At 53.0% G+C, this 22344-nt stretch overlaps 10 protein-coding genes across 10 annotated transcripts; 8 read left to right on the top strand and 2 right to left on the bottom strand.

Annotated features, from left to right (window-relative positions):
* Positions 1-739: 739 nt before the first annotated feature.
* N7498_000404 (uncharacterized protein) lies at positions 740-2146 on the top strand (the record flags this gene model as incomplete). The annotated part of the gene is made up of 1 exon (XM_058447467.1): positions 740-2146. One exon carries the CDS (start codon positions 740-742, stop codon positions 2144-2146), a length of 1407 nt encoding a protein of 468 aa, XP_058312878.1.
* A 167-nt stretch (positions 2147-2313) lies between these two features.
* N7498_000403 (aminopeptidase P family protein) lies at positions 2314-3811 on the top strand (the record flags this gene model as incomplete). Its single annotated transcript, XM_058447466.1, has 3 exons — positions 2314-2474; positions 2522-3554; positions 3611-3811. The coding sequence occupies 3 exons, from the start codon at positions 2314-2316 to the stop codon at positions 3809-3811; spliced, it is 1395 nt and encodes a 464-aa protein (XP_058312877.1).
* A 137-nt stretch (positions 3812-3948) lies between these two features.
* N7498_000402 (uncharacterized protein) lies at positions 3949-5016 on the bottom strand (the record flags this gene model as incomplete). Its single annotated transcript, XM_058447465.1, has 3 exons — positions 3949-4458; positions 4519-4654; positions 4760-5016. The coding sequence occupies 3 exons, from the start codon at positions 5014-5016 to the stop codon at positions 3949-3951; spliced, it is 903 nt and encodes a 300-aa protein (XP_058312876.1).
* A 644-nt stretch (positions 5017-5660) lies between these two features.
* Positions 5661-7613, top strand: N7498_000401 (Sterol O-acyltransferase; the record flags this gene model as incomplete). The annotated part of the gene is made up of 4 exons (XM_058447464.1): positions 5661-6224; positions 6282-6423; positions 6481-7148; positions 7209-7613. The coding sequence occupies 4 exons, from the start codon at positions 5661-5663 to the stop codon at positions 7611-7613; spliced, it is 1779 nt and encodes a 592-aa protein (XP_058312875.1).
* Positions 7614-7780: 167 nt separating this feature from the next.
* Positions 7781-8721, top strand: N7498_000400 (uncharacterized protein; the record flags this gene model as incomplete). Its single annotated transcript, XM_058447463.1, has 4 exons — positions 7781-7868; positions 7928-8253; positions 8329-8452; positions 8519-8721. 4 exons carry the CDS (start codon positions 7781-7783, stop codon positions 8719-8721), a joined length of 741 nt encoding a protein of 246 aa, XP_058312874.1.
* A 255-nt stretch (positions 8722-8976) lies between these two features.
* sac6 (fimbrin) lies at positions 8977-11194 on the bottom strand (the record flags this gene model as incomplete). Its single annotated transcript, XM_058447462.1, has 5 exons — positions 8977-9008; positions 9061-10043; positions 10109-10812; positions 10880-11090; positions 11172-11194. The coding sequence occupies 5 exons, from the start codon at positions 11192-11194 to the stop codon at positions 8977-8979; spliced, it is 1953 nt and encodes a 650-aa protein (XP_058312873.1).
* Positions 11195-13091: 1897 nt separating this feature from the next.
* Positions 13092-15395, top strand: N7498_000398 (DDHD family phospholipase; the record flags this gene model as incomplete). Its single annotated transcript, XM_058447461.1, has 4 exons — positions 13092-13891; positions 13952-14378; positions 14441-15189; positions 15248-15395. The coding sequence occupies 4 exons, from the start codon at positions 13092-13094 to the stop codon at positions 15393-15395; spliced, it is 2124 nt and encodes a 707-aa protein (XP_058312872.1).
* Positions 15396-15574: 179 nt separating this feature from the next.
* On the top strand, positions 15575-16009 carry N7498_000397 (PaaI family thioesterase; the record flags this gene model as incomplete). Its single annotated transcript, XM_058447460.1, has 1 exon — positions 15575-16009. One exon carries the CDS (start codon positions 15575-15577, stop codon positions 16007-16009), a length of 435 nt encoding a protein of 144 aa, XP_058312871.1.
* A 525-nt stretch (positions 16010-16534) lies between these two features.
* N7498_000396 (uncharacterized protein) lies at positions 16535-19471 on the top strand (the record flags this gene model as incomplete). Its single annotated transcript, XM_058447459.1, has 3 exons — positions 16535-17082; positions 17141-19414; positions 19468-19471. The coding sequence occupies 3 exons, from the start codon at positions 16535-16537 to the stop codon at positions 19469-19471; spliced, it is 2826 nt and encodes a 941-aa protein (XP_058312870.1).
* A 2170-nt stretch (positions 19472-21641) lies between these two features.
* N7498_000395 (transcriptional coactivator p15/PC4 family protein) lies at positions 21642-22179 on the top strand (the record flags this gene model as incomplete). The annotated part of the gene is made up of 2 exons (XM_058447458.1): positions 21642-21878; positions 21964-22179. 2 exons carry the CDS (start codon positions 21642-21644, stop codon positions 22177-22179), a joined length of 453 nt encoding a protein of 150 aa, XP_058312869.1.
* Between the last annotated feature and the right edge of the window lie 165 nt (positions 22180-22344).

Raw genomic sequence — 22344 nt, 5'->3', positions numbered from 1 at the left:
AGAAAGATGGGAAGCTACATTGGCATACAATTTCCTTCTATGGACTGACTGTAGCTTTACATCTATAAACTTCAACACCCTCTACAACAGGGAAGATGATACCTTGCTACACAAAGAGTTTATAGAGAAGCAATGCGCTTAAATGCTAATTCCGGCCGACCGAAGACAGATGTGTCGTCGTCGCTCGGCAGCCTTCGCGGATACCTGTTTCTGCACCGGTCTGCTCGTGGTCAAGGACCGCCAGGAAGGATTGTCGAGGAAATTTGAAACGTGTTACACCGTAGAACGGGCAGCGCCGCTCGCATACTAGAGAATAACAGGAACAACATCGGAACATGTTCGGACTCGAATATAGTCCCAGAGTTCCAGAAGTCCGGGGGAACAGCGGGGCGCATCGTTACTGGGTCTCTGCGTCCCGAACGGGGTTTAGCGGGTTGAGCCCAGTTGATCACGGGGCTTCCGTGACTTGTTGGACATGGCAATAGAGCAGTAAAGCACCGCAGTAGATCAGCGACTCATAAAGTGCACGAGTTCATCATTGAACGGGGTAGGAGGGTAAGTTACCGAGCACCGAGCACCGAGTATCCAGTACCGAGTATCAAGTACCAAGTCAAGTACCAAAGCCCAAGGCCGGGTTCCCCACGTGGACGCGTCCCAAAACAAAAGGAAAGTCAAAAACACGCGCGGGTCCTCCTCCCAGCACCCTTAACTCTTGATTCTCTACACCTCTTTTTGCGTCATGCCTCGCCCTGCGCCTAAACGAAATCGATCGACCAAGGCCATCAAGGCCACCAAGGCCAAGGTCGACCATACCACCGCGGAACCGCGCAACCAGCCCGATACGCACGCGTCCAAATCCCCCGAACGCGGGTCTACGTTGGACCCTCGAGCCCTGCGCAGCCAAACACCCTTGTCCAAGAATTATGAACAAGCAATTGACTCGTCGCCTGGTGACCGGCCGGGTACGGGCAGTCGACCTGGCACCGGCAGTCGGCCTCCCACCAGATCTCGCGGATATTCGTCTACACTTTCTTTTGCTGGGCGCACCGGTGATATCAGCTCGCGCGTGCCCGGTACACCTGGTTATGAGAGTTCGGTATTGAGCAACTTCCGACGCCGCCCGCGACAGCAGAGTATTCTCCAGATGATGCAGGCCGAGGATGGCTCCTCTGATCTTGACGATGACGACTTTCTGGGGAGCCTCAGCCCCCAGGACGAGTCTACGCCGCTGAATATTTCTCGAGGCAAACCATTACTGGTGAGGCAGGCTGAAGAGTCGCCGTCAGAATCGCTCCCATCATCGGGCGGATCGCGTAAACGCAAGCGCGCCGGGGACATTCAGGTACCCGGATCACCTACCGCTCAAGAAATGGTTGAGGATACACCAAGTGCTACGCCAGTTGCTCGTGATCAACCATCCCATATGTCAGAAGTGACACCTCAGCCGTTGCAATTCCCAGAGGTATTCAGTCAAACCATGGCACCTCCGGACAGTAGCCCTTTGGGTTCCACTGCGGCGTCTCGGTCACCAAACGCCGTTGCCCACAACAACTCCCAAAGGAACAAGACCAAGGATCCGGCTCATCTCTCAACAGCGGCACTGCAAGACAGGCTCCTACCTCGGAGGCGGCAACGTCAACGCAAACGCCGTCCAGCGGGCGAATTCGACGTCCCCAGTGATGAGAGTGATGAAGACATGCACGATGCTGCGTCTGGCGATGACGACGAGCTGAGCTATCTGCCCTCGAGACGTTCACGACGAGGACAATCAGACAAACCCAAGCCCCTTGGTAACGTGCGGGAAAAGTCCAAGCTCAACAACCAGAAACAAAAGAAGAGCAAGATCAAGTCGGCCCCAGCCCCAAAACCGTTGGAGCCGCAGGCGCCGGCAACATACTCGCGTGCGCGCCAAAGTGGAGGACTCGACAAGGAAAATGAACTGCTGTTATCCTCACCGTCTTCGTCGCCCTTGTCATCGCCGCCTGATTCGGACGCATCTGATACCGAGGGGGAGACGCGGCCAACGCGACGCTACGTGAGCGACGAGCTGCGCGCTGCAGCCAAAAAGTTTGCGGAGGTTGATAAGTGGCAGATGGAGTTTGAAGAAGTCTCTGCATCGGAGACCCAGAGCAGTCCTGCTCGTTGAATAATGTGTATTTTGATGTATAACGAAAATGAAATTCCCGGCCGTAGCCGCCTTGCCTATGTTGAGCCCCGCAGCGATGCAACAGTAACTTACTGCTGGGTTTGCCCCGCGATTTCCTCAACGCAGCCGTACAGCCTTCTCTCCTTCAACCTCTAGATCTGCCCATCATGACCACGGTCGATTCCATTCTCGCTGCCAAGTATCCGGCCAAAGCCCATGCGCGCCGTGTCGCCGAGGCGCTCAAGACCCACGGCGATGCCGGCGCTATTTACCTCGAGGCACAAAAGACTCGACTGATTGAGGATAATGACGAGGCGATGCCTTTCAGGTACGTTCGCTCCCCATTCGAGCCGCGCACGCTGATCGGAGGTGTAGACAGCGTCGCCCTTTCTTCTACCTTACCGGATGTCTTCTGCCTGATGCGTCGATGGTCTACGATATCAAAGCGGACCAATTGACCCTGTTCGTTCCACCTATCGACCCCGATTCCGTCATTTGGTCCGGCCTGCCTATGTCGACGGAGGAGGCTGCGAAGCTCTACGATGTCGACCGCGTTCTGTACACCACCGACGTCAATGCCACCCTCGCCTCGCTTGCCTCGGCTCAAGGTGGAAAGACCCTGGCCTTTGCCATCGAGAAGCAGATTTCCGAGGGCATCGAGTTCAAGGGCTTCGCCGAGGCTAAACTCTCGATTTTGAAGGACGTGATCGGGGATGTCCGCGTGGTCAAGGATGCGTATGAAGTGGCGCTGTTGAGAAAGGCAAACGACGTCTCTGCCAAGGCACACATTGCCGCCATTAAGGCGTCCAAAACGGCCACCAATGAGCGTGAGATGGAGGCAGCTTTCCTTAGCGCCTGCGTTGCCAATGGCTGTCGGGAGCAGTCTTATCACCCCATCTTTGCCGGCGGTGCAAACGGAGCTACTCTCCACTACGTGCAAAACGATGAGAGCCTAACGGATGCAGCAACCCAGAAGCGGAAGGGCAACCTTTTAATTGATGCCGGCTGTGAATACCAAACGTACTGTGCCGATATCACGCGTGTTATCCCTCTTGCTGGGAGATTCCCGACGGAGACCCGTCAGATCTACGAGATTGTTCTGCAGATGCAGAGAGAGTGCATTGCGGTGCTGAAGGAGGGTGTCCAGTGGGACGATGTTCACGCATTAGCTCATCGCGTCGCTATCAAGGGCCTATTGAAGCTCGGTATTCTGCGTGGCACCGAGGACGAACTGTTTGAGAAGCGTGTCAGTGTGGCCTTTTTCCCGCACGGTCTGGGTCATTACTTGGGCATGGACACTCACGACACCGGTGGCTATCCCAAGTATGATGACAAGGACAAGATGTTCCGGTATCTGCGTGTCCGGCGCAACCTGCCTGCCGGTGCCGTGGTCACGGTCGAACCCGGCGTAAGATGAATTCCGTCAACCCTGAAAAGACAAGCACATGACTGACGATCTGCTAGATTTATTTCTGCCGCTTCATTATCGACCCGGTCTTGAAGTCTCCGGAGCTGGGCAAGTACATTGATGCCGAGGTCTTGGAACGATACTGGAGCGTGGGAGGCGTGCGCATTGAGGATAACGTTCACATCACCAAGGATGGCTATGAGAACTTGACTTCGGCCCCGAAGGCCATTGAGGAGGTGGAGAGTCTCGCCCAATAAGACTAGTGATCTATATACAAGTGCAGAGTCAATTGAGTTCGAAAGTCAAAAAACTCCCCGATCGGACTGAGTACATAGCAGATGATATCGTGACAATATGCAGATTGTACAGATGCTCTCTATTCCCCGATCCGGGTTCACACGCCACTTCGAGGGCGTTTTCTAGCGCTATCCCTGCCACTTGACTGTGCCTCAGACTGGCCGGTCTTTTCTTTTTCTTTCCGATCCAGAACAATGGTCAACACATCGAACATGAAGTCGGGCATTTCGAAGCAGAGCTTCTTCCATTCTTCCTTGAGTTCGTGTCGCAAAACATGACCCCGGGTAGCCCAAAATGACGCGATGGGTTTGCGTATCGCAGTGTCGTTTTTCGAGGTGTGGGTGTAAACATAGCGAGCATAGGCCAGCTCGCCACTCGGTGTGCCCTTAATCAGGTGGATTTTAGTATGCGCTAGGTTTTTCAGCGCAGGCAGTCCCAGTTTTTCAGCCAGTGTGTATACGTGCGCATGTTGTAGGAGCTGTTTGCCGCTCGAATCTATCCCTTCGGAGGGAATCTCAGCCGGTGGTACGGTGTAGTCCCGAGTGTACTGGAATTGCAGGAAGCATACGAGGGCTTCAACGTTCTCGCCCGAAAGATTGATGCGTCGCTGGTTCTCGTCCACTTATTAGTATACCGAAAAGTATTCTCCCAGGATGTAATTGCTCACCGGGCCTGATGGTTCAAAATTGTTCACGAATTCGGCGAGGAAAGGCGACTCTAGGAGAAGATTCTGATGTGCCGCTAGCACTATCTCACTATCATCACGCCTGACGACGATCTCGACGATTGGAGATTCCAGCAAACTAGGCGATATGAGCTGGTGGTTCACAAGGACAATTGGTTGGTTGCAATGGGATTGCCATCCCATCCAGGGTGCGTGACGAGGAAAGCCTTTCTAGGATACATACTCGAGAAATTTGCGACCAGCAATCTCCTTTGCGGGGGTTGGGGACTCGGCCACGGGTTGCGCATCGGGCAGAGTAGTATCCTCCAGCACTGCGAGTGTGGCTTCACTGTGCTCCGACGGTGCCGTCGGGCCAGAATTCGCCGTGTCGTTCACCGGGTCCCGCGTGCCGCTCATCTCGACCTCGACGGAAGTTCTGTCTATGTTTGCATTTGAGTCCGATTTCTCGAGGTCTGAGACTTGGACTTGTAGTTCGTCCATGCCGATGGGTCAGGATGAGGTGAAGAGGGAGGGCCTGGGGATTGGTGAAGGTTAGAGATGCCGGGGCAGAAGCTTCAAGCGTAGCTTGACTGGCGGAGATCTCAGTCTCAGTCTCACGGGTCTGTGTCTCTATCTAGTGAAGAGGGGCACTCAGTGGCAGTCTGTCGTAGCAGACGGGCAAGGATTGGACCTCTGTGGCCGACAGCAGGGTATTGGATACGGCCAAGGCGTGGGAGAGAAGAAGAGAGGAAGAGAGATAAATAGTACAAAAACAACATACTACTCGACACGCGACCGAATCTAAGCTAACATCGCTCGAGGAACGGCGCTTTTTGGATCCTCAGAATCCATCTACATCATCACACTTGAGGTAACAGACATTCGAAATGCATAGGGCTGAAAACCAGCGCCTCGAATGAGATCCGCGTTTTAAGGTTTCTACCCCATGCCTCATCTTGTGTCCCGCACCCGATCACCCGGTCCCAGGAACGTCATATGTTTACTTTCACTTTGCCACTCGGCGATCCGAATGATCCGAATCACCCGAACCGACACGACCAGTCTGAAATATAAAGGCAACGGAGTCGGACCTAGACTCGATCCTGTCCCCGCATACGTATGAACGCATGTGGACCCCCTCCGTCATGGGCGACCGCGATAAGCAGGCCGATCCAATGCAGGGGCAGCTTGCCCCCACACCGTCGAGCTCCGACGAGACGGAGGCATCCCTGGAAAGACCAACGGTACCGATCAAGCTCCAGGAGACTGATCGAGTCGGACAATACCTCCTCACGACAGAGGATGCCGAGCTACTAAGAGATGTTCTCCAGCACAACGTGCACTTGGAGAGATCGGGAGTGTCGGAGACACGTCGCTTTCGCTTTCGTGACCTAGAGTTCACCCGGCGGCTCAGCACGTTTGATCGCCAGAATCCCAAATTCAGCTCCTCACAGTTCCACGGCTTCTTCACGCTTTTCTGGTTGGGTGTGGCCCTGTTGCTAGTCAAGGTTGCGGCCAATAACTGGAGAATCTATGGGTCCATCTGGGGTCAGAACGAGATCATTCGCCTCATGTTCTCCAAGGATGTGTTGGTTCTAGGCCTAACTGATTTCGTTCTGTGCTGGTCTACGATATTTTGTCTCGGACTCCAGCGAGCAATCCGGCGCGGATATTTGCGTTGGAGCGGCCTTGGATGGGTGGTTCAGAATGTATATCCCGTAGCTTGCTCTCCTTATTTTTGCTCTGGATACGCTAACACGCAATAGATCTGGCAGACGACATACCTTGCCGGCTTCATCTGGTGGACATACCATCGCGACTGGCCGTGGACACATACCGTTTTCATAGTTCTGCATTGCTTGACGATGTTAATGAAACAGCATAGTTATTCATCCTACAATGGCTACTGTCAGTGATAACACTTCTCGACCAGTCAAATGAAGCGTCGCTAATGAGGACCACCAGTTTCTGAATTATACAACAAGCGCGAGCTGTTGACGAGACGAGTTCGGCAGCTAGATAAACAAAGTGACCACCGTGCAGCATCGACCGGGCGTTCATCCGCAGTACACACGGAATTTGATTCTGAGATGACCGATCTGAAGCGGCAGGATGAGGGCGAGCGTTCAGCCAATCTCAAGGATCTCCATGGAATCCGCGAGACTGACCATCTCCTGTCCCTTGCTGAAACGATCGAAAACGGGGCACCTTTGGAGCCCTCTCAAATGAGGTCACTTAAAGCTTTACTGGAACGCGAGATCGAGCTGTTGTCCGAAGGGCTTCGTGGTCAGTTTTCATCCTCCAACCACTACCCGCGCAACTTAACCATGGGCAATTTCTGTGATTTTATCACCTTGCCCACGTTGGTCTATGAACTTGAATACCCGCGGACCGAGCGAGTGGACTGGGCCTATGTTGCGGAGAAGACGGCCGCCACCTTCGGTACCATCGTGGTCATGATTGTCGTGTCCCAATCTTGGATTTACCCGGTTGTGATGTCAACCGTGCGCATGAAGGAGGAGGGGCTCACTGTGCAACAGAGGCTAGAGGAATTTCCCTGGGTCATCAGCGACCTTCTCTTCCCGTTCATGATGGAGTACCTATTGGCGTTTTATGTGATCTGGGAATGCGTGGTGAGTACTCTCTTCCTTCCTGGATGCTTCCTTATGTGATAACTGACTCACGGACTTCAGCTCAATGCTCTGGCCGAAATCACCAGATTTGCAGACCGTGGCTTCTACGCCGACTGGTGGAACTCGGTCTCCTGGGACCAGTTCGCTCGCGATTGGAACCGCCCAGTGCACAATTTCCTGTTGCGACATGTGTATCATAGTTCCATCAGCTCTTTCAAACTGTCACGGGTTTCGGCCAGCTTGGTGACATTCTTTCTTTCAGCGTGTATTCACGAGCTAATCATGCTGTGTATTTTCCGGCGCCTGCGAGGCTACTTGCTCTTCCTCCAGATGTCGCAGCTACCGCTCGTCTCCTTGAGTCGGACGCGGTTCATGCGTGGTCAACGACTGGTGGGCAACATCTTCTTCTGGCTGGGCATTTTCACGGGGCCGAGTTTGCTGTGCAGTCTGTATCTGATTATATAACTGAATATGACAATACCCTTTGAGTGTATATAGTTAAGGTGGAGCTCGGCAACAAAGAGCTGGGTCTTTGCCGAGGATGCGGGTGACCTCACGTTGATATCATCGTTGCTCATTCCAAACTCCTCGCGTCTTTTCAATCTTCTACGTCCCAAGTTGACAAAGCCAATATGGCATCCAACCCTCCTGCGGCTTGCTGTACCGTCGGTGTAAAGCACGAAGGCGAGGCCAAAGGCCAGTTTCAGCAGATCGGCGGTGGTATAGAAACCGTCTCCGCCTTCTCTAACCCCTCCCAGAAGTACGGCTAACTATCGCAGTCGATGCCTACATCTCGCACCCGGCCGATCGCTCTACCAAGCGGGCCATTCTTCTCCTCACCGATGTGATCGGACACCGATTTATCAACGCTCAGCTGATTGCGGATCAGCTAGCAGCAAACGGCTACTTTGTTGTCATGCCGGATCTGTTCCACGGTGATCCAGTGCCGCTCAATCGCCCGGCTAGATTCGATCTGATGGCCTGGTTAAATGGTCCTCCCGGTCACCTACCGGACCGCGTGGAGCCGGTAGTCCAGGCTGTGTTCAAGGAAATGAAGTCCAGCCTGGGCTGCGAACGTATCGGAGCGATTGGATATTGTTTCGGAGTAAGATTCCTTTACCTTCGCTTCCTCTATTTGCAGACAGCCGCATGAATGCTAATTCAATGACATTTCCTACAGGCCAAGTACGCTGTCCGCCTACTTCAGCCTAGTGGCTGTGATGTCGCCTACTTGGCTCATCCCAGCTTCGTTGAGGCTGATGAGCTAGCGGCCATCAAAGGCCCGCTGTCTATTGCTGCTGCCGGTCAGTTGCTTGCGGCCTTGCCAACCATTTTTATGGATTAGCTAACCGAGTGGTCTGGGGAAACAGAGACCGACTCCATCTTCCCGGCCTCGAAACGCCACGAATCCGAGGAGATCCTGGCCAAGACGGGCCAGCCGTATCAGATCAACCTGTTCAGTGGAGTGGAGCACGGATTTGCCGTCCGGGCTGACATCACCAAGCCAATCGTTCGATTCGCCAAAGAGTCGGCCTTCACCCAGGCCGTGGCTTGGTTCAACCAGTACCTTTAACACTACACCAGTGTCTACAGCATTTCTTCTTGAAAGTAACATTCAAATTTTTCAATTGGGCTCGGGCCCTCTCCCTCATTCGCCATGTCATAAAGCAGAAGGTGTACATGCATCGAAGAGACAAGAAGCACAAACTGAAATATTCGCAAAAGGCCGCATCCCGGGCACTTTGGACAGGCGCTATCGGTGCATGCTCGGTGACACCCCTGTGGGAATGTAGAAATGTAAAGGCGTAGTCGAGGACATGGATCATCACTACATCTTCTCGTGCGTGGCCATAAGAGAACCTGCAGGCACGGTGAGTAGCCGAACATATGAATGAATGGAAGTTGAACATACCGATGAAGGTGGTGACCAGGCGAGAGCGTACTTGGCATATATCCTCGGGCACCAGCCAGATGGTGGCACCCATTTTTCTGGCAATGCTGATGCTCAGCTTAGCGTTGGCATAAGCCTCATCGTCGGAGCGGCCAGGAGTGACCAGGTCGTAGTCTACGTAGCTGCTCTTCATGCCATTGAGCACGTCCAGGAGGAACAGGCCGGATCCAATGGACGGATCCTTGAAGCTGCGGATCGTAGAAGACTGGCCGCCGCTCTTGGACATATCGTTTGCCCATCGAATCATCTCTGCGTCCGTGATCTCGCGCTTGCCCAGTCGCTGCGCGAGGGCGGACAGGGTTCTGGTGATATCCCGGCGCATCAACTGCCACACCAAGCCAAGCGTAAGGGTCCGCTGGCCGTCGGTAATATCAGCACCCTGTACACCCACCAGAGAGAAGCCGTGGTGCTTTCCAAGTTCGATGGTATAATTTGTATTTTCCACCGCCTTGAATCGCATCAGCTCAGCACCCGAAGCCGGACGCTTGTTCACGTGTCTCCAGTTAACACTGCCGGGGATAACCTTGTCGTAGGCCTGCAGCAAAACAGTTCCATCGCGCAGGTCATCAAACAGGGAGTTGACCGCCGGCTGCACATCCAACGAGTTAAGCCAGAGGGTGAAAACTCTGGCCTCGCGCTCACCTTCGGCGTCGAAGTCTTCGACTTCGAGCTTCTCCTCTTCGGTGATAGGATCAAGTCCAGGGTGCGTGTTGAACAAATTGGCAACAAAGGCGAGGTTAAGCTTAGGATTTCCAGCGACCAGTGAGGTAGGGGTCAGGAACTTTCGACAATCCAACTTCTCTGCATTTGTGAGGACCTCCTCTGCGCGCTGAAGCAAGTCCCTGGTCTGAAGAGGTCCACGGGAGCAGGCATCCGGTGCCAGTTGGTTCAGAAGAACGGTGTAGTTCTCACCATCCTTCACATCAGTAGAGAAGTTGTTCACCCTAGCAAAGGGTGTTAGCCATCAATCTACTTGTCCAAGGCCCACGTGGGCCGCAAGGCAACATACCGTCTATCCCATTTCGCGTTCTTAAGGTGGTAGTTGAACCAACGGAGCAGGATCTGCTCCGGCGGCAAGCGCAAAAACTGCTCCAGAGTCTCGTCTTCTTCCAAGAGTCGGTAAAGTTCGGGGTGCAGCTTGATGTCGATCTTGCCCAGCAGGCCACGACGAATGATTTGCCAGATCAAGCCGAGAATAAGATGCTCCCGAACCTCGATAATATCTCCACTTCCAATGTTCACGACGGAACACCCAATGCCTTTAGCCGAATTGATGACGATGTTATTATTCTCGGTCATGTGGAAAGCATTCAGCTCCTTGATCTTCTTTCCGGCCTTGTTCAAAACACGCTCATCGATGGTGTCCGGCACGCTGTCGTTGATCAACTTGGCGAGGACCAAGCCGTCCTTGCACTTATCGAACATCTCGAACGTGTCGGTGGGGAAGGGCAAGAGGTTTCCAATGTCCGGATCGCCGGCCAGGACGGCATTGATGTGTCTCGTGAATTCGGTTCGCTCATCTTCGTTGATCGTGTGGGTGACGTTCGACGAAGATCCTTGGACATGAATCCTGCCCCCGACGCTGCCCTTGGAAACATGGCGGGAGCCGCCAGCACCGGCTCCAGGCTGAGCTTGAGCTCCTTGGATCACAGCCGCGGGGCTCGATCCGCCCTGAGCACCAGGAGCTGGCCCTGAACGAAGCCGCGACACCAGCTGCCAACAATTAGTCTTCATTCAGACGGAGGATAGGGAGGCATCAGGTTGCGAAGTAACCACGTACATCGATGTAGTCCTCGAGCTCGACGCGCCGGGAACTGTCGAGTTCCACGCCCTTCAAGGTCTGTCGTACAACGTCATACGGCTGTCGCTCCGACTGTTGGGTCGCTTTGATTACGGAAGCTTCGTCGAGGTAGCCACGATCGTCCACGTCCAGTTTAAGGAATGCATCCTGAAGAGCGAAAATCTCGCCCTGGTCCAGCTGCGGAAAGCGCCTATCGAGGATGAAAAATCACACATCGTCAATTTATGCCATTTAAAATTGACGGGAGGGGTGGGATCTGAGGAACACGTACTTCTGCAGCTTGAGAGCGTTCATCTCGAGAGGATGGAGGGGGCGGGGAGCAGCCGCAGGAAGGCTCGGAGACTGGGGTAGGAGAGAGGAGGGAAGGAAGGAGGGGAAAAGGTGTCCCTAGAGTATAATGAATCAAATGAATCAAGGGCGAGATGAGGCCGACAAGGGGAAGAATTGGGCACAAGAGTGCTGGGCAGTGCAAGGTCGAAGAGGCAACCGAGTATACACAGTGGACGGAAGTGGGGGAACTCGATGAGCCACCGCGCACTGCGCCCCGTAAAGGGGCTGTTTTTTACCGAACGGGTACATACCAGATACCTGCGCCGTCCAGTGATTGTGGGGTTCCACAAAGTACATCCAAGGTACAAGGATGTCATTTCCGTTACGATCCGCTCAATGCACCTGCTGCCTGCCTGTTGATGACGTCGACGGTACCATCGACTTCTTTTACTTTATTTATTTTTCCTTCGTATATGGCAGCAGGGTATATCTTCGGCCCAGGTACTTTCCATCATGTCTCGTACAAATATTGCTACGGTCGTGGGTCGATCACGCCCACCTTGGTGTTTATTTCCGCCCATTACGAACCCAGGCAATTTGCGCTAGATTTTGGCGTCTCATTCAGGACGACGATTCTCACACCAGCATATTTATGTCCGTCTTGTTGAGTCGGTTGGAGGGATCGAACATATAATAGGGGATCGTACTAGCCTAACTTGATAATTTAATACCTACACGTATATATATATATATAATATTCTCTGGGGAGGTTGGATGCTCCACAACAACAGGAAGATAGTATCTTTTTGTAGCTCTACATTCTACATTTCCAGGGGTAAGATCGGATCCCGCCAAATATATACACGTATGTAGGACCAATGCTCGGGGAAGGCTAGCAACCTATCTGATCGGAAAGCTTGAACGACTCGGGTTCAAATGGTTCCAAAATTGGCCATGACTTTATTTCGAGTGTTTCCCCACAGAAACGGTCACATTTCTTAAAATAGATGGCACAAGGGAAATTACAATGTGCTTTTCGATCGAATCTCTATGAATAGACTTCGCCATGAGCTGAAGCTCCGCGACGCGAAGCGGGAGAAGCGGGATTACATCATGCGGGTTGATCACCCAAGACAACTAACTACACTTGGCCCTTCTGACAGCTTCAGCTTCAAAGATCGCCTCCCGAACCCGTCCTGTCGGATTTTTCTCTGCTTAAATCACCCTGACTCTGTTTACCTTGGATCGGTCGGTAGCCCTCCTACGGGTGCGTCCCTCCATGGCCGGTGCCGACCAGAAATCGTTTCTGGGGACCTTTTCCCCGTGGAGTACCCCGAGAAGTTCAACCCCTCAGCCCGACCGTTCACGAGGACCGGATGTCTTGCATCGGTCGCAAGGGGAGGACCACACGGTGACCCATAGGCATAGGCTGAGCCTGCGACACTATCCTTCCGACTGCCCTCCATTGAAAGTGAGATGGTTCTACGCCGTTGATTCCCCGAAACGAAACCCTGCCCTGATCGATCAAAAAAAGCCGGATCAGAAACCAGCGCCTCCACCTAGGAAATTCATACCCTTTTCGCCAAAAGATTCGCAGTCAATTGAAGCCACCTTCCAGAGATTATCGGATGTCGGAGAAGCCCACGAACATAGTCCTAGGCAGGGCTCTGTACAACAGGTGCCAACGAAGGTTCCCGTGAATGAGGACTATCTGTTTGATGTCGACGTGGAAAAGCGAGAGCTAAGCCCGGCGTATTGGTTGGGCCCCGTCTATGAAGTTCGTCGTGGAACCTGGTTTTTCCAGGACGGGTCAGGCTTGAAGCCATGCGAAGAGAATCTTGCCACCCAGCTTGAGGAGGGCTATCTGAAATTACGACCGTGGAGGACGAGTACAGCTGGGATCAGACCCCCCGAACAGTCTATGGATGGACAAGATTCTCAACCCGGCGTCCACGGATTACAAGGTCCAAATTCAACCAAGTCTCACACCCCACCTCAGGCTGGGAATGGATCGACTGCACCTTCATCGGACCCCCAGCAGTATCGCTTGTTTGGAGCGTACATGAATAGGATCGTTGCCTACCAAGATACCTTCACAGCCTGGCTCACCACTGATGACTTCATGTCGCGGGTCAGTATCAGTGTATATCAGAAACTAGGCGGTGTCCCTGGGACCAAAGTAGTCCGGGGGATGGTTGAACCCAGACGTGCAAAGGAAACACCTGACTCGAAAGGGCCGCAGCAAAAGCCCGTCGAGAAAACACCGGGCGCTAACAACATCGAGACTCACGCCACGGAGACCGAGAAATCGACCGAGCCACTCTCCGTGGATGCACCCGAGTCGAAACTTGCGACTGAATTGGAAAATGCAGAGAGACGGCCGAAGTCAACATTGGAGCGGCAAATGTCGTCGCTTAAGGGAGAACCTCAAAATCCGGCCGAGCTAGAGGAGCAAGCCCGTAGACAGGAAGAACAGGAGATGGAGGATCTCAGAGAAGTCGACAGTGAAGATCGAGAGCGGGAGGTTGAACACCTGCTCCTGGTCGTCCATGGGATAGGAGAGCGTTTAGGGCAGCGTTTGGAGAGCATTAATTTCATCCATGACGTGAACGTGCTGCGGAAGACACTCAAGGGAGTCTACAAGGCCTCACCGGACCTCCAAGCCCTCAATTCCGCTTTCGCGGACAGCAACGGTAACTGTCGAGTCCAAGTACTTCCTGTGTAAGTGGATCCTCTATCCGCCGGTCGTCACCAGGGGCCAGAACTGACCATTCCATACAGATGCTGGCGTCGTCTCTTAGATTTCCCTCATCGAGGGGTTCGGCAGAACCGAAAGGAGCTTGACCTGACCGAAGCAGATGCCATTGAGGATGATGCGTATCCTAGCTTGGCGGATATCACACTAGACAGTGTCCCTGCCGTTCGAAATCTCATTTCCGATCTGGCGATGGACGTGCTCCTATACCAGAGTGGATATTGTGAACACATCTCCAGTATTGTGAAACAAGAGTGCAACCGAATCCTCCAACTTTACAAAAAACGCAATCCGTCTTTCCAAGGGACAGTCAGCCTATACGGTCATTCTCTCGGCAGCGCAATCCTGTTTGACATTCTATGTCACCAACCTGCTGAGCCTGACCCCACCCAGGGGGAAAGCCCGCGGCCCAGGAACCTGAGGATGTTTCAGACCAGCGAAACCCAGGCCGAAGTACATTGAACTTTGAATGCGAAGAATTTTTTTGCCTGGGATCCCCCATCGCGCTCTTTCAGATGCTGAAGGGGAAGACTATTGCTGGATACTCTCCCCTCCGTGCGAGAAATCGTGACAGTGCTCTGGAGGACGGAATTGATCCTACAGTACTGGGTTCCCTCAGGGCTTCCAAACGAGACTCACGCGGCAGTGCTGGGGCTGACTTGGGGGACAACTCTGCCACCATCTCAGCCCCGAAATGCCGTGATCTTTACAATATCTTCCATCCGTCGGACCCGGTAAGTTACCGAATTGAGCCGCTCATTTCACCCGCAATGGCAAGCTTGAAGCCCCAACCTTTACCTTCCGTCAAAAAAAGCCTATGGACAGCTTCAGGGCAGAGTCTCTCCATACTCGGAACTCGCATGGGCCAGAGCGTAAATTCGCTGTGGAGTAACTTTACATCCGGCGTGGCGAGCAGCTTGCTGAACCGTAGCTTGGGCTTGAATGCCGAAGGAGCCCCGTATGGCACTGGTCCTGGGGGAAAACCGACGGATGCTTCGCCCGGACATAAACGCACTCAGTCCGGCCCGCCTCAGGATGCTTCCCAGGATTCCGAAGATCATGTCCCAACACTGATCGATCCCGATATCGAGACACTTTACGATGGGTTCCAAAGGAGCAGAAGTATCGACAGGAAAGACCACGCTCGCTCCTCGGAGACCGAGCCCGAGCTGGACGCCGAGGACCGGGAGCGGAAGTTGAAATTCGAAGACGCCAAGGTGCGCTCCCTGAATTCCAACGGTCGCGTTGACTACAGCATACAGGAGTAAGTAAATCACGTTTTTCTCGGTAAATTAATACCACTGACGCGGTTGAACCTGCAGAGGACCATTCGACATCTCGTTGATTGCCAGCATTGCCAGTCACCTCATGTACTGGGGGGACGAGGACGTCAACCACTTTATACTCTCTCAGATGCTTTCGAGGAAATCACGGCATCGAGGCAAACGGAACCATAGAAGACCTGAATAGATGACAATATTGAGATTGAGTACTAGAGAATATGAATCGTGGTACCTCAACACCTGAGCGTAGTAGTCAGCGAGGGCCTTTCCCTCTTGCGGACTAGCGCTCGGCTATGAAACGACCGCTTTTTCTTTCCCGCAAAATCCTTTTCTCTTCCTCCTCTGGACTTCCCGACCTCCCCCAACATGAGCGCTGAACTCCAACAGGTCCTAAAAGTGTGGGAGCGTACTCGTTCCAACAGCCCCATCTACGATTTTCTCTTGAGCGAGGTTGAAATCTACGATGCTGAAAAGGGCGTCGTCCGGGCCCGACTACAAGTCGGCCCTCGCCAACTCAACTCCAAGGGCAGCCTGCACGGTGCGTTCTCTGCTTCCGTGACTGACTGGGCTGGAGGTATGGCCATTGCCTCCTACGGATTAGACTCTACGGGAGTGAGTACAGACATCCATGTCAGCTTCCTATCCGGTGCCACGGATGGCGACTGGATCGAGATTGAAGGCCGGGCCAACAAGGTCGGCAAATCGCTCGCGTTCACCACGGTATCGATCTCTAAAAAGTCCGAGTCCGGGTTGACGCTCGTCGCCCAGGGTTCTCACACCAAATACGTGCGGACACGATGAGCAAGGCCCTCGATGTGATGTTCACGATGGCCTGCCACGCTGTATTCCGTGCACGAAGTAGATATAGACCACGACCCCGCCATCTTCTTTGCATCTGGCATGACGCGCATGTTCTTTGAATGCCCGGAGTCACTCGGATAGCGGAGAGCAACTCCATTCTGTTTAGCTTTAGATGCCTGGCTGCCCTGTGGCTGCGGGGCAATTATGAATGGGTACATATCGACCGTAGTGTCCATCTTTGGTATGAATACGATCATTGTCGAATCCTATCTCTCTGTAATCGAAGTACTGTAACTGGAAACAACTTCACATACTCCGCAGTCATAAGGCAGTCTGCATCCCCATGCGGAAAGGCTCCCGCACTGACCACGTTCCTCCACTCGTCGATCTCCTAGCCCTCCGACTGCTTCTCGTCCATGTTGTCCACTGTCCACTTCAATCAAGTCCCGAGAGGGTAATGGATGTTAGGAAACCCCCCTTTCTTGCCAAACCCTCCACCGCTGACGCGCTCTCATAAGAACCACAATGGATCCTCCCAGTGATGATTTGGTCACCAAGTCCACGACGACCGTGCCTTCGGACTTAGGGACCCCTCCTGATCAAATGCGAAACGACTCGCTGGCCCAGAAACGTGTCTCAAATGCGGGATTTTTGCAAGAAGCAATGGACTTCACCCTCAATTTCCTCTCGACCTCCAGCAACGAGAAGCTCGTGGGCGTGTTCGTTCTCCTAACAATCGTGACCTACATCGTGTTAGGACGAGTCGGGCTTTTGTTGATTGGGACTGCACTCGGGGTCATTTTACACGCGTCCTGGGAAGGGGCTCATGGACAAGGGGAGGAAGGATTGCAGTTGTCCAAAAAACGAAAAGAATTGGCCCTGGAGGTGTCAATGAGGCTCTTGGATTGGCCCAAGCGCGTCGTTTCCGCCGAGATTGACACCCAGGACAATGGTAACCCGGTCGCGGCACCGGAAGACTTGTCTGCCACGGACCTTGACTATAGAACTTTTCGGCCAGCGACTGCTGCGGCATTGAGATTGCTCACCGACGCAGTTGTTAAGGATTATGTCAAGTAAATACCCATTTACTTCTTTCTCTTCATGTCCGGGATCAGCTGACGAAAGCTCAAGGTATTGGTACGAGCCAATCCTGCCTAAAGAATCAGTCTTTCCAGGGTCCTGTCGGAGGACTCTGACCCATTTCGTGACGACTATCTCGTCCCATCTTTCGCGGAAACGGACGGAGGATACCTTCTTACAGTTTCTCACCAATTCTTCATCTATTATAATCGTGTTTCTAAACGAACTCGCTGCTGCATTTGCCGCGGGGTCTTCTTACACCGAAGCCCAGGAGATTGTTGACCAATATCTCGAAAATGCCCCGGACAGCAGCCTCGCAAATGTTCTGTCAGAAGAACAGCAGCGGAAAAAGCTCAACATGGTTGCAGATGATATCCTGTCCAACTTCCTCGATGCAAAAGCGTATGGATGTTATCCAGTGAGGGATTTTCTTCGCGAGGTTTTCTCGGGGGTCGTTCTGGAGTCGACGGTGACGAGCCTTTCTCGGCCCGAGTTCATCAATGATTGGATCATCTATCTTTTACAAGATGGCGAATCTGAGATCATGCATGCAATCGATGCTGGCGTCGAGGGTGCACGAAACCAGGGTGTTAATACCCCAAAAGTCTCAGAGGAGGCCAAGGGTAGGATACCGGAATCGAAAAATGATGAAATCGTTTCTCAAAATACGGGACACGAGTCTAATGGCACGGATAAGGTAACCGAAGAAGCCATGCTAGAGGCAAAACGTTTGAGCGCCATGATTGCATCTCAAGATGTACAGGGCGCCTATGAACGACCCGCCAGAACCGCTCAATCCGCAGAGGCGCGTCCATCGACTGACGAGACCAATAGGTCTTCGACACAGCTTACAAATGGTAGCCAAGAATCGGACATCTCTACCCCGGCGGGCGCGATGAAAAACCAAATGCCACTTACCAACTCGCCATCGTCAACTCCCGTTTCATCCCTTCGTGAAGACGTTCCGGTGCCCCCTCTAACCCTTCACGGTGCCCTGGTCATGGTGGACGACGCTGGCGCCGGGAGTGAGAAGGGACTCATTAAATCACGGCCTACGTGGGATTATCTCCTGCAGATCGAACCAACGTCCACTCGCTCTACCGGATGGATGGTGTTCCGAAAGTATTCTGACTTTCAGTCTCTTCACGAAATGCTGGAGACGGTGTCACGCTTGAACCGAATCACCGGCTTCTCTGAACAGTTTCCAGCTCTGCCCTCCTGGAAAGGCCAGACGCGACAGGCTCTGGCGCGAGATTTAGAGCAGTATCTACAGCAGGCCATAAAGCATGAACCCCTTGCGGAAACAGACCGAATGCGACGATTCTTGGAAAAGGATGTGGGGACCAGCGAAGTCCCCTCTGCCAAGCCTGGATTCTCCTTCCCGAGCCAGAGCGCATTCGAAAATATGGGCAAGGGCGTCTTGGGGGCACTGACCAATGCCCCCAAAGGTGTGGCAGGGGGCGGCAGAGCGGTCTTCGACGGAGTGACCGGGGTCTTTGGGGGCGTTGGACATAGCAGGAAGCCTACAAATAGCGAACGACTATCGCACCATCAGAAGAGCCCGTCACGATCAGAGCGTGAAATTCGGAACAGCTCTAGCTCTGTGGGTGACTTGGACCGCATCAATTCTTCTCCGGCAGAGCCCAGGTTGGAAGGTCACTCTGCCTCGTCCCAAGGCAGCGGAGAAGAGCTCCCGACGCTGGTCTCATCGCCAACTGCTTCCTCCTTGGGCGTGGCGAAAGAAAAAATTGCCAAGTCACTTTCCCTGAGCGATCCTGGCAATGATATGGACGCGGCGGTCACTGAGCAGGATGCGTGGGCCTCCGAGTCGACGCTCGCGCTGTCTGAAAACCCGAGGTCGTTCGAGTCTGTCGACCACGAAGTAGTCGAAGTCAAAGAAGACCCGGGCCCGGCGTCACCGAAGCTAGCACACGAGTCCGAATTGACTGGAGAGTTGGATCCCGGCTCACAAGGCGTGCGCCGACACCGGCAACCTATCACCGCGGACGAGACTCAGATCGCAGTGGAACTGATATTTGCCGTGATCAACGAACTCTATACCCTGTCATCTGCATGGAACATCCGTCGGACCTTACTGAATGCTGCCAAAACGTATATCCTTCGTCCTGGAAGTCCAACACTCGAGACGATCCGTGAGCTGCTGCAGACTTCCATGATTGAAAGCCACACATCGGATGACGCACTTGGAGAATATCTGAAAAAGCTGCGGGAGAATGCTCTTCCAACAGAGGAAGAGTTAAAGGCCTGGCCTCCCACGCCAAGCGAGCAGGAAAAGGCGCAGTTGCGGGATAAAGCGCGCCGGCTGTTCGTTCAGAGAGGAATCCCCCAAGCGCTGACAAGTGTGATGGGTGCAGCAGCTAGCCGGGAGGCGCTCGAGAAGATATTTGACAGCCTCCAAGTGGAGACTGTCGCACGAGGATTCGTGTTCTCGGTACTTCTACAAGGTCTACGGGTTTTGACGTTGTGATCGCCTGAATCTGAACTGAACGTGAAGTTGAACTGATTGAATAACGTAATTCACGGCCAACCCGTTAACACGGCCAACCCGTTAGTCCACCTCCATTACCAATTTTCTATTCAAGATAACTCCACCAAGAAAGTATAAATTCATCTCAAACTAGCGCTTCTTACAACGATTAATCTTATGCCCTAACTCCCCACACCCGCTACACCTTGGCGGAGCCCTCTTGCGTGGCAAATCTGCCTGACTAGCTGATTCGCCTGCCTCACGCGATACCACCGGGCTATCTTCAACTGGCTGGTCTGGCTGCTGAGCTAGCAGTTGGCCCTCTGCGATAGATAGGCCTCCTTCATGTGCTATTTGTCGATTCGACCGTGTACGTTTCTGGCGTTTCTTCTCGTTTGCTCTACGTAGACTAGCGTTCTCCTGCGCTAGTATCGCAGCGTTATACATCGATAAATAAGCACCTTTGATAATCTGATCCACAGCAGTTTTTGAGGGTGACGGAGGGCTATTTGACCGCTGTCTCAATAGATTCTTGAGTAAGGTAGCCTGCTTTTGTAGCTGAATCACTGTTTTAGGCGTTTTTGGTGTGAATTGGCTAGATCTACTGCTTAGTCGGCTTCCTAGCGGTGTTGGCGTTCGGAGCGAGATATTGAGCTTAGAAAGCACACGCTCTGGGTCAAACGGTGTAAGACCAGTAGCAGCGAAGCTAGTCTAGATAGTCTGCGGTTGAAACGCCTCGATACGCGCCCGAGGGTAATCTACGAGAAAGTCGAGCTTATCGATGTGGTTATAGCCATATCGGGCGAGGTCGCTCACGAAGCGACCGTATGCGCGCTTCAACGGAGCAAAACACGCAACATTAAGCGGTTGGAGTAAATGCGAAGAATGCGAAGGCATACAGAGCGGTATAATATTATTCTCAGCGCAGATTCGGTCGAATTGAGGTGTAAGGTGGCTACCGTGGCCATCAAGAATTAATAGCCGATATCGACCTCGTACGCGCGAATTCGTATATGGAATGAAGTGCTTCTGTAGCCAGCGAAGGCCTATCTCATCGGTAGTCCAGCCGTTATTCGAGACCTCAATCCGCCAATCGCTAGGCAGATTTGATTCGAACCAGCCAGCAATATAAACCTTGCCTTGAAATATCACACATGGCGGTAGTGCGTAGCCATCGGCGCATATAGCCTCGATAGCAGTAACCCATTCGCGGTTTCCTGGCTGTAAGATAGAGCGCCGACCGTAGTATTCAGCTCGCGTAACCACCTTCTGTGACGATATAAGGCCCATCGCAAAGCCCGTCTCATCAAAGTTATAAATATCCTCTAGTTGTATCCCATTCTCATCGACCACGCGCTTTACGGTATTAAACCACTCTCGTATCGACTTCGGATCTTCATTCAGGGCGCGCTGGTAATCGTAGCGTCTCGAGAAGCGCGAGCGGATCTCTTCGCGGCGTTTAACGAAGGATGATGTCCAATTCACGCCTACAGTAGGCGGAGGGTGAATCCCACGAGTGGCCAGTAGGATATTAGCCATCTCTCTCACAGTAGAGGGCCTAGGTGCTGCACCACGCGAATCCATAGAGATGATCCACTCAGTAAGCGAATCCTCTTCTAATTGTGTCATTTTATGGCTATGCCAGCGTTTATCGACGCGTGGAGACGTTCCGGTAGCGCGGTCGTGGAGGGTAGTGTAGGGCATATCGTATAGCTTCGCTGCGGCGTAGAGAGATTTAATTTGGCCCTTTTGCACCGCCTGAAGGGCTAATAGGATCCTGCCCTCCTGCTCAGCAGATTTATGCCAGGATTCAGAGCGATTTGGTGGCATGGTGGGTAGTTGAAGATGGTAGGTAGGACTGGACGCGCGATTTCTGGTGGGGCTAACGGGTTGGCCGTGTTAACGGGTTGGCCGTGAATTACGTTAACATCTTACCGATGACGTAAGCGACACCGCTCTCTAATCACCACGTGATACCACGCGTCTTGTCTCTGCACGCGCATCGCTTTTCGCTCCACACGTCTGTCTCTCTCCCCTACCAGCCGAGAATCTTCTCACTTCATTATGACTTCCCGAAAACGCCCGTCAGGCTCGCAGGGACTTGCTGAAGATGCTGGTTCTCAATCAAAGAAATCAAAGGTCAGCACCGGCGAGACAGCGAGCAAGGTTGATACCAACGGAGATCGTTATTGGGAAATCTCCAAAATGCGCCGAGTGACCGTATCCTCCTTCCGGGGTAAGAACCTGGTCAATGTTCGGGAATATTACGAAAAGGATGGACAGGAACTTCCAGGCAAAAAGGTAAGCGGGCTCTTATTCCCCATCCCATCTCCTGCACATTTTATTTCCCAAATTCGGCATCCTGATAATTGACATATACTCCCAGGGGATATCCATGCCAGTAGACCAGTTCTCTGCCTTGATCAGGCTTCTCCCCGACATTGAACAGACCCTTAAGCAACGGGGCGAGTGTTTACCCCGGCCGGTATACTCTGGTGATGCGGGCAAATCAGATGACGGCAGCGACGAAGAGCCGGACAGGATTGCCAGTCCTTCCAAGCAGAACATCGAGGCTACGAGTGACGAGGAGAGTGAAGCCTGATTCAGGACCGGCAACTAACGGAGCGGGATCCATCTGCGTAGCATAACGCCATATCCTCATAGCTGGGCCAACGTCCATACCATAATGCAAATTCTTAACTTGAATTGATTGAATTTGAAAGGCACTGGAGGCATCGATATGCCCAAGCCATACCAACCTACTATC

Source organism: Penicillium cinerascens, assembly GCF_028974065.1.
Source record: "Penicillium cinerascens strain IBT 15544 chromosome Unknown contig_16_segment0_segment0, whole genome shotgun sequence".
NCBI lineage: Eukaryota > Fungi > Ascomycota > Eurotiomycetes > Eurotiales > Aspergillaceae > Penicillium > Penicillium cinerascens.
Note: the sequence above shows the minus strand (reverse complement) of the source record. Positions and strands in the feature narration are given on the sequence as shown.